Source organism: Mirounga leonina, unplaced genomic scaffold (genome assembly GCF_011800145.1).
Source record: "Mirounga leonina isolate KUSES-001 unplaced genomic scaffold, KU_Mleo_1.0 Mir_454, whole genome shotgun sequence".
Classification (NCBI taxonomy): Eukaryota; Metazoa; Chordata; class Mammalia; order Carnivora; family Phocidae; genus Mirounga; species Mirounga leonina.
The window spans coordinates 7,814,905-7,827,945 of record NW_023270763.1 but is presented as its reverse complement, the minus strand read 5'-3'; the positions used below and the strand labels follow the sequence as shown (position 1 = coordinate 7,827,945).

Genomic DNA, 13,041 nt, shown 5'->3' with positions numbered 1-13,041 from the left:
AGATAGCCCTATGTCTGTTAAAAAAAAAATTGTTATCAAAATCTTCCCCACAGGGGTCCCTGGGTAGCTCAGTCAGTTAAACACAGACTCTTGATTTCGGCTCAGGTTGTGCATAATCTCAGGGTCATGAGATCAAGCCCTGTGTCGGGCTCCATGCTGGGCATGGAGCCTGCTTGGGATTCTCTCTCACACCTCTCCCCGCTGCTTGAGCATGCACACTCTCTCTCTAAAGAAACAAACTTCCCCACAAAGAAACTACAGGTCCACATGGTTTCACTGTGAATTCTATTAAACATTTAAGGAAAAAGTAATACCAACTTTACAAAAAAATGCTTTTAGAAAATAGAGGAGGGGGGCACCTGGGTGGCTCAGTCGTTAAGCGTCTGCCTTCAGCTCGGGTCATGATCCCGGAGTCCTGGGATCAAGTCCCACATCAGGCTCCCTGCTCCGCGGGGGGCGTGCTTCTCCCTCTCCCTCTCCCACTCCCCCTGCTTGTTCCTGCTCTCACTATGTCTCTCTCTGTCAAATAAATAAATAAAATCTTTAAAAAAAAAAAAAAGAAAATAGAGGAGGGAAATTTTCCCATTTCTTTTTATGAGAACAGCATAACACCCATCACCAAAAACTAGCAGACATTGCAAGGAGAGAAAATTACATATAAATATCAAATAGAGAAATAGAAAAATCAATAATACATCCAAAGGTGGTTGATCCCTGTAATAATAATGTTATTCCCAAGAACGAAGTGTTGGTTTAGTATTCCAAATCAATGTAATTAGTCACATTAACAAAATAAAGGATTTTAAAAAATGATCACCTCAGTATAGAAGCAGAAAAAGCATTTGACAAGATTCAACACCATTCCTGATGAGTAATCTCAACAAACTCAGACTAAAAGTGACTATCCTCATCTGATGCATGGCATATATGAAAAAATATACTGCTAACAACATACTTCACAGTGAAATGGAGAACATCCCCCGCAACTGCCATGATCAGAAACAAGGCAACTATATCTGTTCTCACCACTTCTGTTAAGCATCTTATCAGAAGTTCTAGCCAGTCCAATAAAGCAAGAAAAATAAAATAAAATGCATTAATAGTTGAAAGGAAGAAGCAAACATGTCTTTATTCACAGAAGACATAATAGTTTATGTAGAAAATCCAAAGAAATCAATAAATAAGCTACTAGAACTAATAAATGAATTTAGCATGGTTTTTACATATGAAGTCAATATTAAAAATCAAATATATTTCTATATGCTAGCAGAAAAATAATTATGAAATGAAAATTTATTTTTTTATTAATTTTTTTTAATTCTTATGTTAATCCCCATACATTGCATCATTAGTTTTAGATGTAGTGTTCCATGATTCATTGTTTGTGCATAACACCCAGTGCTCTATGGAGAATGTGCCCTCCTCAATACCCACCACCAGGCTAACCCATCCTCCCACCCCCCTCCCCTCTAGAACCCTCAGTTTGTTTTTCAGAGTCCATCGTCTCTCATGGTTCGTCTACCCCTCTGATTTCCCCCGCTTCATTCTTCCCCTCCTGCTACCTTCTTCTTCTTTTTTTTTTCTTAACATATATTGTATGAAATGAAAATTTAAAAGGCAACCCCATTTTTTAAAAAGCACCAAAACTTAAAAGACTTAGAAATACTTAGAAATAAATTTAATAAGAGATAAGCAATACCTCTACTCTGGAAGCTGAAATTAAATACCTAAATAAATGGAGAGCTATACCATGTTCATGAATCAGAAGACTCATTATTAAGATAGCTATTCTCCCCAAATTGATCTGTAAATTCATCACAATCCTACTCCCCATCACAACATACTTTTTTTTTTTTCAGACACTGTTAAGTTGTGCAAAGTTTTTATGGAGATGCAAAGGAACTAGAGTGGTCAAAGTAGTCTTAAAAAAGAAGAAATTGCATTTCATTTAATTCCCACTAGCGCAGCTAAAATTAAAACACACCACATATTGGCAAGAATGTGGAGCATCTGGAACACACCTTGCTTGTGTAAAACATTAAAACCTCTTTGGAAAACAATTTGGCTACTTCTTCTTCTTTTTTTTTTTTAAGATTTTATTTATTTATTTGACAGAGAGAGAGAGACAGCGAGAGCAGGAACACAAGCAGGGGGAATGGGAGAGGGATAAGCAGGCCTCTTGCCGAGCAGGGAGCCTGATGTGGGACTCGATCCCAGGACACTGGGATCATGACCTGAGCCGAAGGCAGACACTTAAAGACTGAGCCACCCAGGTGCCCCAATTTGGCTACTTCTTATCAAGTAAAACAACCCAATCAAAAATGAGCAAAAGTCTTGAACAGACACTTTACGAAAGAAGATATAAGAATGGCTGGTAAGTATGTCAGATAGACATACAAAAAGAGGTCCAATATCATTAGTCAACAGAGAAGTTCAAACTAAACTCACAATGAGAGAGCATTTCACACCCACTAGACTGGCTGAAATGAAAAAGACTGACCACACCAAATGTTGGCAATGATGTGGAGCAATTGGAACATACTTTGCTGGTGGGAGTGTAACCTGGTAAAGTCACTTTGGGAAACAGTTTGGCTCTTTCCTATAAAGCTAAACATTCAACCTGACCTAGCAATTCCACTTATAGGGATTGACCCAAGGGAAATAAAAACAGATGTCCACAGAAAGACATTACAAGAACGTTCACAGAAGTTTTATTCTTAAAGCCCCAAATCAGAAACGACCCAAAGATTTATCCACAGGACAACACACAAATAAAATTGTGGCTATTTACACAATGGAATAATACCCAGCAATAAAAATGAGTAAACTACTGATATACATATCACAATATGAATAAATCTCAAAGATTTATTGAAAATTGAAAGAAACCATGCACAGGAGTATATATTATATGGTTCCATTTATATGAAGTTCAAGAATAAGTAAAACTGATCTATGATGATAGAAATCAGGACAGTGGCTGCTAAGGGGTGAGAACTTTCCAGAAGGTGATAGAAATGTGTACATGTGGGACGCCTGGGTGGCTCAGTTGGTTAAGCGGCTGCCTTCGGCTCAGGTCATGATCCTGGAGTTCCGGGATCGAGTCCCGCATCGGGCTCCCTGCTCCGCAGGGAGTCTGCTTCTCCCTCTGACCCTCCCCCCCTCTCATGCTCTCTCTCTATCTCATTCTCTCTCAAATAAATAAATAAAATCTTTAAAAAAAATGTGTACATGTATCAAAACTCATCAAAGTGTACACTTAAGATAGATGCATTTCAGAGTATGTAAATTTTATGTCAGAAATTTAAAAAAGGATGTCTGGAGGAATGTCATCAATAATTTAAAACTTGGGAGCAACTTAAAGAAGGTTATCAAAATAGTACAACCGTATGAAAGCACAGAAAAAAAGGTCTGGAAGCTTTTCACCAAAGTGAGACTCAACCTTGAGAGGTGTGATTCTGCCTGTCTTCACCTTTTCTACACCAAACACGGACTTAACTTTTGCAATAAGAAGAAAACATTTCTAGATACATCCCTATGGTTCTAGATACTTAGACACGATTCACTCTCCTTATTCATGGTAGCTGTGATCTATAAAGTCACAGTGGTCCTGAATTAGCAAATAGTGAACCATTGCTCCTGGGGGAGATACAGGGCGAGGCTCCTGCCAGCGTCTGGTCACATTTTCGTCAATGTGTTTTACATGTGAGGAGAGGAGTTCATCGCTATCCACACCTCAGCTGGGAGGGGACACCTGGCAGCTCTGTGTATGTGGAACCCTCCTGGACTCTGTCTCATGGGTTTCTTCCCTTGGAGGATTTGAGTCCGTACCTTTCATCGTAATAAACCATAAGCGTGAGCACAATAGCTTTTTGGCTCTGGGGGGTTCTTCCAGCGAATTATCAGACCTAAGGGTGGTCTTAGACTCCCCAGTCTGCATCTATCTCAGTGTCTCGAATCCCCCTTTTGAATCACTCACTCAATGAGTTCGAGCAACATGCCCTTTATTTATCTGCGTGAGGTTTACGACTCAGACATCTGAGACTTACACTTCGTTTACTGGATTGTTCCTTTAATAACGAGAACATGAAGAGAGATGAAAAACCGTCCATGCTTCAGCACTCAGTGGTTTTCAGGGGAGGGAGGAAGGGGCCCTCTTCGGGCTGGGCTCAGTTACCCTTAGAAGAAACAGTCGGCAGGGTGGCGAGTGGTAGTTGGAGGCGGGGGGTGGGCAAACATGAAAACCCATGATTATAGTCAGCTGAGGCAAGGATGGGGTCAGGGGGAAGCTCGGAGGCTCTGGGAGCTGAGAAAAGGGCCCCCAAAGCCTTCCCAGTGCTGAGCAAAGGCCTTCCAGGATCAGGCGCCTTCTAAGTCAGGAAGGGCGGCACCACTGGACCCTTTTCCATTCCAGCCCCTTCCTTCAGCTCTGCTTTGGGCCACAGGCCCACTGAAGCATCATCATTATTGGTACTGTTCTGTAATTATCCTGTTATTATTTGCAACCCAAAGCATTTTAGGCAGTTTTCAATAAAAACATATACCTAACATATTACAGCTTATTATAACTTTATAATCACCTAATTTATAAAAGCATATCCATAAAACAAAAGTCAGTAAGTTAGGTAATAAAAAAAAGATGGAAAATAATTTGATCAGAACGTCCATTTCATGGAAAATTACCGTTTCCAAATACAACCCTGGCTCGTGAGCCTCCAGGCCAACCAGCTAGCCCTGGGAACGAGATGGACTGCAAATCTGTTGGTCTGGCAGGATCTGCTTTCCCTGGCCATGAGCACAGCTGGGATTTGCTGCGGGCCCTCCCTGGCCCCATCGGGCTCCAGAGGCAGGTTGGGACCGGGTCCGGAGGCTCAGAAGGAAGGCCCCAGTTCTAGGCCCTGTCCTCCCATCCTCCCCCTGGGCTCCAGCCACACAGAAGGGCAGGACAATCAGTCCGCTGCCCACCAGATCCGTGTGCCTCATTGGACAGCAGACGTGGCTCCCAGGCTGGTGAACAGAGACCCCGGGAGCCCTCTCTGCCTGCCCCCATTCCCGGGTGAGTGCGATCCAGAGCGGAAGAAAGAGGCTGTAAACTGAATCCCCTCCCCCAGGCCAGGACTCATGATTCTCCTCCACCCAACTGATGCACACAGGGTCCCCACCTAGATGCCCATGGCAGGTGGCAGCAACCCCCAGAGACTCCACAGCCCAGCCCAGCCGGTGCCCCGTCCCCCTGCACCCTGCGCCCCAGTCCTTGGCCCTTGACCCCCAGCCCCCCACACCCCAGCAGACTCACCCTCCTCACAGTTGCTCCCGGTGAAGCCAGGACAGCATCTCCATTCCAGCGCCGTCACCGTGCGGTAGGACACTCTGTATGTGGGTCTGATCAGAGTCCTGTAACTAACACAAGGGCAGCGTCAGGATAGTGTGAGCGCCCATCCACCTGCCCACCCCCCCAGCCCCGATCCCACTTCTGCAGAGAGCACCCAGCCCAGGGCTCTGGGAGCCGCCTGGGTAGTGGAGCCCGTCACCCCGGCTCTGTGCCCACTGGCTGTGTAGCCCTGGGCAAGTGACCACCCCTCTCTGTGCTGGATGCATTATAAAGTCCCTCCCAGCTCTGCCTTCCGGCAAGTTTCCAAGCATGGCGACGGAGGGTGGGAAAATGTCTGCCATGGATTGAATTGTGTCTTCAGAATCCGTATGTTGAAGCCTTGTCCCCCTCCCCCGCCCCATCATGTGTCTCTATTTGCATAGAGGGTCTTTAGGAGGTAAGTACAGTTTAATGAGGCCATCAGGGTGGGGCCCTAATCCATCAGAGCTGGTGGCCTTATAAGAAGAGGAGGACAGAGAAAGAGATCTCTGAGTTCATGCACACACGGAGAGGCCGTGTGAGAACCCAGCGAGAAGGTGACCGTCTGAGAAAACACACTTCTGTTGTTGACACCCCCCAGGCTGTGATATTTCGCCGTGGCAGCCTGAGCTAAGACGTTGACCAAGATGATGAAGAAGGAAAAGAAAACTATCGTTAGGACGTCCTCAACTTCCAACCACCCAAAAGTTCCTGAACTCCAGCACTTTGTCCCAATCATTTCCTTTGGCTGATTCATCCAATGAACACTTATTGAGCGCCAACTAAATGTGATACTGTGGTCCCAGACTGATATAACTGAGTCCTGCCTTCAAGAAAATCACAGCCTCGTGGATGAGCGAGACACACCAATGAAAACTTGCAGCCCCGTTGTGGGACCCTATTCCCCTGCAAACTGCTGTGGATTCCGGGGCCAGATTTCACACTCCTGCAGTTTTGATATTTTTCTTGCAAAAAAGCTTGATACTATTTTTTTTAAGATTTTTTATTTATTATTTGACAGAGAGAATGAGAGAGAGAGAGCACATGAGAGGGGGGAGGGTCAGAGGGAGAAGCAGACTCCCTGCTGAGCAGGGAGCCCGATGCGGGACTCGATCCCGGGACTCCGGGATCATGACCTGAGCCGAAGGCAGTCGCTCAACCGACTGAGCCACCCAGGCACCCAAGCTTGATACTATTTTACAAAACTCCAAGACATAAGATGTGTGACCACACCACCATGAGCTATCACCTCACACCTGTCTGAATGGCAACCATCAACAACACAAGAAACAAAAGGTGTGGGCGACGATGTGGACAAAGGGGAAACCTCATGCAGTGTTGGAGGGAATGCAAACTGGTGCAGCCACTGTGGGAAATGGTATGGCGGTTCCTCAAAAAATTAAAAATAGGACTCCCGGGGTGCCTGGGTGGCTCAGTTGGTTAAGCAGCTGCCTTCGGCCCAGGTCATGATTCCAGGGTCCTGGGATCGAGCCCCACATCGGGCTCCCGGCTCGGCGGGAGGCCTGCTTCTCCCTCTCCCTCTACCGGCCTCTCCCCCTGCTTGCACTCTCTCTAATAAAAATAAAAAATCTTTTAAAAAAGAAAAAATAGGACTCCTATTTGATCCAGCAATTCCACTTCTGGGGACTGATCCAAAGAAAACTAAAACACTAACTCAAGAAGAGATCTGCGCCCCCATGGTCATCGTAGCCTTATTTACAATAGCCAACACATGAAATAACTTAAGTGTCCATCGACAGAGGAACGGATAAGAAAATGTGATATATGTACACGATGGAATACTACGGAGCCATAAAAAGGGAAGAAATCTTGCCATTTGCGACAGCAATGGATGAACCGTGAGGGCATTATGCTAAGTGAAATAAGTCAGACAGAGAAAGACAAATACTGGATGATCTCACTTATATGTGGCATCTAAGGAAAAAACAACTGAGGTCATAGATACAGATAGACTGATGGTTGCCAGAGTCAGGGGGTAGGGGCAGGCATAATGGGGGAAGGGGGGATCAAAAGGCAGAAACTTCCAGATATAAAATAAAATGTAAAGGTCTTGGGATGTGATGTACAGCATGGTGACTATAGTTAATAAGACTGAGTGTCATATATAAAAATTGCTAAGAGAGTAGATCTTCAAGTGCTCATCACAAGAAAAACAATTTTTGTAACTGTATGTGGTGACAGATATTAACTAGACGTATTGTGGTGATCATTTTGCAATACATATAAATATCAAATCAAATACAATACACCTGAAGCTAATATAACATGGAATGTTAATCATACCCCAATACACACATACACACACGAACATATGACCCAATCTCATAAGGAGGATACACTTGGCTTTATTATTCGATTTGCATGCATCGTTATGACTTCGCTGCTTGATCACGTTTGCACATCTTCCTCCTGAGAGCAAAGCTACGTGACTTCACAAAACCCGAATCTGCTGACACCAAGCAACTTAATCGGGGAATGGGAAAATTATGAATTAATTGGTAGCCACAGGAGTGACGTTTCAAGATGCCCCATTGACAGGAAAACACACGAGTCACAGCTCGAATTTCAGAAATACTGCACTCGATCTGAACAATCCTGTTACACTAATTTCTCTTTTACCAAAAAAAAAAAGTCCTCTCGCTCATGTTTCATGAACATTCTGGCAAACCAGCTTCCCCCTGGAGATCTAAGGGGGGCGTGAGGCTATGTGCAGCCAGGGGCAGGGAACTTCGAGTGAGAAGCCAGGAGTCTGCACGGAGAGACGTCCACGCTGGGACCAGGACAGTGGACCCAGATCTTTAGACTCTCGACTGCCCCCCAGGAAGCTCTGCGGCAGGCCAGAGGGGCAAGGCAGACAGAGGAACTGTGTCCCATCGTCATCCCACGGCAAGTGGCCTGGTGGGCCATCGGGGCTGCTGAGCCTGGGTCCGAGGAGCACACATAGATAATAAACAGGTGATAATAAGCACGCACGCACAGTCACACACACACCCTCCTGTGTGCACCCATGGGCTCCCGTGCTTTCATGCTCACACGCACACACGCTCCCGTGCTTTCACACGCTCACACCCTCACACCGCCTTCCTGCTACAGATCTCCCAGCCGGAAGCAGGCCCAGCTAGGAGAGGGAGGGCGCTTTAATTTAGATAAAAGACGCCAATTTTTTCACTGATTCCTGGAATAAGACATTGCTCCGGCTGAGAGGGAGCAGAAAGGCTATGGAAGCCCCACCCGGGGCAGACGTGCAGGGCAGGGAAGGGGTCAAGTGTCTTGAGGCTCACATCCTGCCAAGTGCAGCCGATGCCACGGATGGGTGCCTCCTATAACCTCAGCCCCATGGGGTGGATGGGGCCCTGGACTGTGGGCTTTGGGCTCTGCCCCTAACTCACGATATGGACTTGCACGCATTACTCATGAGGACACCACAGAGACTAGGATGCGGGGCGTGAGGCTCGCTGGGAGGGTGCGTGTGCGAGGCGCCCAGAGCAGGAAGCGTGCACAGATGCTGGGTTCGCAAAATGCAGATCTGACCTCATTCCTCCCGGCCCACGCCCTTCGGCCGTCCCCGCTGCGGTCAGGAGGGTCTGACTGCTTAGCCATGCGTGCAGGCCCTTGTCCTGCTCACACGGCCGCTCTCTGGCCCCCTGAGCCATAGGCTGTCCCTCCCCCTCCGGCCCCTGAGCCAGGCAAATGCACCAGGCATCCCTCCATCCACGCCTTGAATGATGATGATGATGGAAATAAGAACAGGTATCATAAGAGCTTTGAGTATTCACCATGCACCAGGCACTGTTCTGAGTGTTGTCCATGTGCTAACTCATAACAATCCTAACAGGTGGATACTACTACTAATCCTAATTTACAGATGAGAAAACTGAGGCACAGAGAAGTTAAGCAACTTTCTCAAGGTCACACTGCCAGAAGGTAATGGGACTAAGATCCAAACGCAGACAGAATTGGCAGAACCTACCAATACTAATTTGCGTTTGTTTGGCACAAGGGAATATTTTCCCTCCCTACATCTACACAAGATCCTGATCTTGGGCTTTGAAGCAGAGGGAAAGCTTGTCCCCCAGAAAGGTCCCTTACTGCCCCTCATTCAGAGGGCCATGGGCTGACCTGCCCCACTCTGGGACCAGAAGGAACCAGATGACCTGTGATGTCCAGGAGCAGGGCACACCAGTAGGTGGCGCTGCTTCTCCAGCCCTGAGGGCCCGGGCTCAGCCTGGCAGACCCCTCAGGTCTTCCCTGAGTACCCTGGGCAAGAGGCAGTGTTCGAAGCCTGGCCCAGGTGGGCTTTCCCCTCCTACATTTCATGAAGAACTCCCAGACCGTCCACTGGGATCCAGTCTACAAACCCAGTGATCTTTCTAAAATGCAGATCCAATTTTGTGACTGCCCTCTCTCAAAACCTCCCATGGCTCCCATAGACTAAGGACTAAGCTCTTTAAGTCAGTAAAGAAGGCCCTGCCTACCTTTCTATGCTCCCTTCCTCCTGCCACCCCCAACCAACCCCCTACCACCACAGCACAACCTGCTCTTCCTGCCCCTGGGCCTTTGCACGTGCAGACTCCTCTGCCTACCTGCTCTTCCTCCTTTACTCTGCCTGAGAAAATTCCCAAGAACCTTCAGGGTGTGACTCACCTGTCATCCTCCTCTGTGAAGCACCCCCACTCCTGGCCAGAGTCCACAGGCTCCCTCCTGAGCCCTCCCACAGCTCCATGCCCGGAGCTTGCTTTGAACCCAACGCTCATGCGTGCACTCATCAGGTACACACTGAGAGCCTGCTGGGTGCCAGACAATGGGAACACAAGCATGAAGAAGGCGGGCACAGCTTTGCTCGGCCACAGAACCACACATGTGAACAGACGACCACGGGCCACGGTAAGTGCTATGAAGCGAAGCACCGAATTCACACCTCACATTAAAGTGGGGTTTTTTTTTCTTTTTTATTAAAATATAATGTATATGCAGCAAAATAGATAAATCTAGTGTTTAGCTTAATAAACTTTTACCTATGTGTAAACCAACGGTCCCAACTCAAAAGTCACCCGTGCCCCCTCCAAAATGACTACCCTGCCCCCAGGCGTATCCATTCTGATTTCTCTCCCCCTCCCCTCCCCCCCATTCTAGAATCTCATATACACAGAACCTCGCAGCATGTACTGGTTTGTGCCACCTTCTTTTACTCAGCCTTAGCCTGAGGTTCATCCGTGTTGTTAAGTGCAGGGTCATTTTGTACCTCTCTATTACTAAATAATATTCCATTATAGAAATGGGCTCCAGTTGGCCCACTTTCTTGTTGATTGACCATCTGGGTTGCTTCTAGTTTCGAACTAGGATGGAGAAAGATGTGATGAGCACTTCTGTACAAGTCTTTGTGAACCCATGTTTTCATTTCTCTGGAGTATATTCCCAGGAGCAGTGTTGCTGGCCCACAGGATTGATAGAGGTTTCGCTTTAGTAAATGCTGCAAACAGTTGCCCCAAACCTATTTGGACAAAGCAGTTCACATGCCGAGCAGCAGCGCCTGGGGTCCAATTGCTCCATAACCTTGATCTTGGACTGCCCAAACTCAAGAGCTGTCTACTGAGTACATGTTTATTGCTTAAGCCACCAGTCTGGCATTTCAAGGTGAACACAATTTCCAGGTAGGAATGCAATAAATGTTAGCTACTGTGATGGGTACTTGTATGTGTCCACCAGACTGGACTAAGTGGTGCCCCCATAATTGGTAAAACATGTGAGGGTTTCCAGAAGAGACCAGCACTGAATTGGTAGGCTGAGTTAAGAAAATCTGCCCTCTGGGCACCTGGGTGGCTCAGTCGGTTAGGTGTCCGCCTTCTGCTCAGGTCATGATCCTGCAGTCCTGGGATGGAGTCCCGAGTCAGGCTCCCTCCTCAGTGGGGAGTCTGCTTCTCCCTCTCCCTCTGCCCCTCCCACCTGCTCGTGCTCTCTCTCAGATAAATAAATAAATAAAATCCTAAAAAAAAAAAAAATCTGCCCTCACCAATGCAGGTGGGCATCAGCCAATCTACTGAGGGCCTGAAGAGAACAGAGAAAGGGCGCATTTACTCTCTTCTGGAGCGGAGACATCCATCTTCTCCTGCCCCTGGACGTCAGCACTCCTGATTCTTGGGTCTCGGGACTTGAACTAGGGATTACAACATCGACCCCCCCGGGTCTCCCTGGAAGCACAACACAGGCTTTCCTGGGCCTCCAGCTTGCAGATGGCACATTATGGGACTGCTCAGCCTCCATAATTGCGTGAGCCAGTTCCTACCATAAACCTCTTTCTATATATCTCCATATATCCTATTGGTTCGGCTCCTCTGGAGAACCCTAATACGGCTACTGTTTTCAATTATAATCATGGTAATGAAGCTATTCCGTATCAATTGCCCCTCCAGACCACAAAGTCCTCCCAAGCACCAGCTCATCTACCTCGCCTATTACAGCCACATCAATAAATAACTAGGAAGGGAAACGCAAATCAAGGTCACGAGCTATCACCTCACACCTCTTGGGATGGCTACACTCAATAAGACAAAAGATACGTGGATTCACGTGGACGTGGGGGAGAAGGAGCCCTCGTGCGCTGTTGGTGGGAATGCCAATTGGTGCAGCCACTGTGGAAAACAGTTTGGAGGGTCCTCAGATTATTAGAAAGAAGAATGATCACGTGATCCAGCAGCCCCACTTCTGGGTCTTTATCCAAAGGAAATGAGATCGGTAGCTCAAAGAGACATCTGCATCCTCATGCTCACTGCAGCACTGTCCATGTCAGCCAAGACATGGGGCAACCTGAGTATCCATCAACAGATGAATGGATGAAGAAATGATATATACACACACACACGTATACACACTGGAAGACTATTCAGTCATAAAAAAGAAGGAACTCCTGCCCTTTGTGACACCATGGATTCTGCTAAGTGAAATAAACCAGACACAGAAAGACAAAAATCATATGATCTCGTATACGGAATAACAACAACAAAAGAGTAGCATTCACAGGAACACGGAGTAGAATGGGGGTTACCAGAGGCTAGGAGGTGGGGGAAAGAGGAAGATCTTGATAAAAGGGTACAAACTTTTAGGTATAAGACCAGTAAGTCCTAGAAACCCACCAAACAATGCGAACACTGTCGTTAATAATGACATATCGTATACCTGAAATTTGCTAAGAGAGGAGATCCCAAGGGCTCTCACCACACACACAGAAATGGTCAGTATGGGAGGTGGGGGATATGTTCATTAGTTTGATTGTGGTTAATCATTTCACAATATGTACATATATCCAAACACCATGCTGTACACCTTAGATTAAATTTGTCAAAAATCAAATAAAAAATCAATCAATCAACAAAAGTACAAATACGCACACACACAGTCTTGAGTGCCTCTGTGAGGTAAGGGGGCAACTGTACCACCTGCCGTTGTTTCAAAACTGTTCCCAAGGGGCAGAGAGACCTCCCACCCATTCCCATCCCCCAGCCCAGGAAACAATTCCTTTCAACTCAGCACAGCCCCCAGGCCACCCCCACCAGAAGACGAACAGCCATAATCCCAGGGTTTACAGCCGTGGCCGAACCTCTGACAGCCTGGGGGTCAGTCTCATTTGGGGACACTGAGCTCCTGGAGAGGACCCGGCTTGCCTAGGGTTCCCC

The 13,041-nt window shown here is 46.9% G+C and overlaps 1 protein-coding gene across 2 annotated transcripts in view; it reads right to left on the bottom strand.

The window, feature by feature from the left end:
- COL26A1 (collagen type XXVI alpha 1 chain) overlaps positions 1-13,041 on the bottom strand; it is a 142,655-nt gene that overhangs the window by 78,696 nt on the left and 50,918 nt on the right. The window contains exon 3 of one of the 2 annotated variants that reach the window (XM_034988565.1): positions 5,297-5,400. In XM_034988565.1, the coding sequence (XP_034844456.1) occupies positions 5,297-5,400 (104 nt within the window). The remainder of the gene's footprint in view (positions 1-5,296; positions 5,401-13,041) is intronic. The other variant, XM_034988564.1, reaches the window with a different exon arrangement.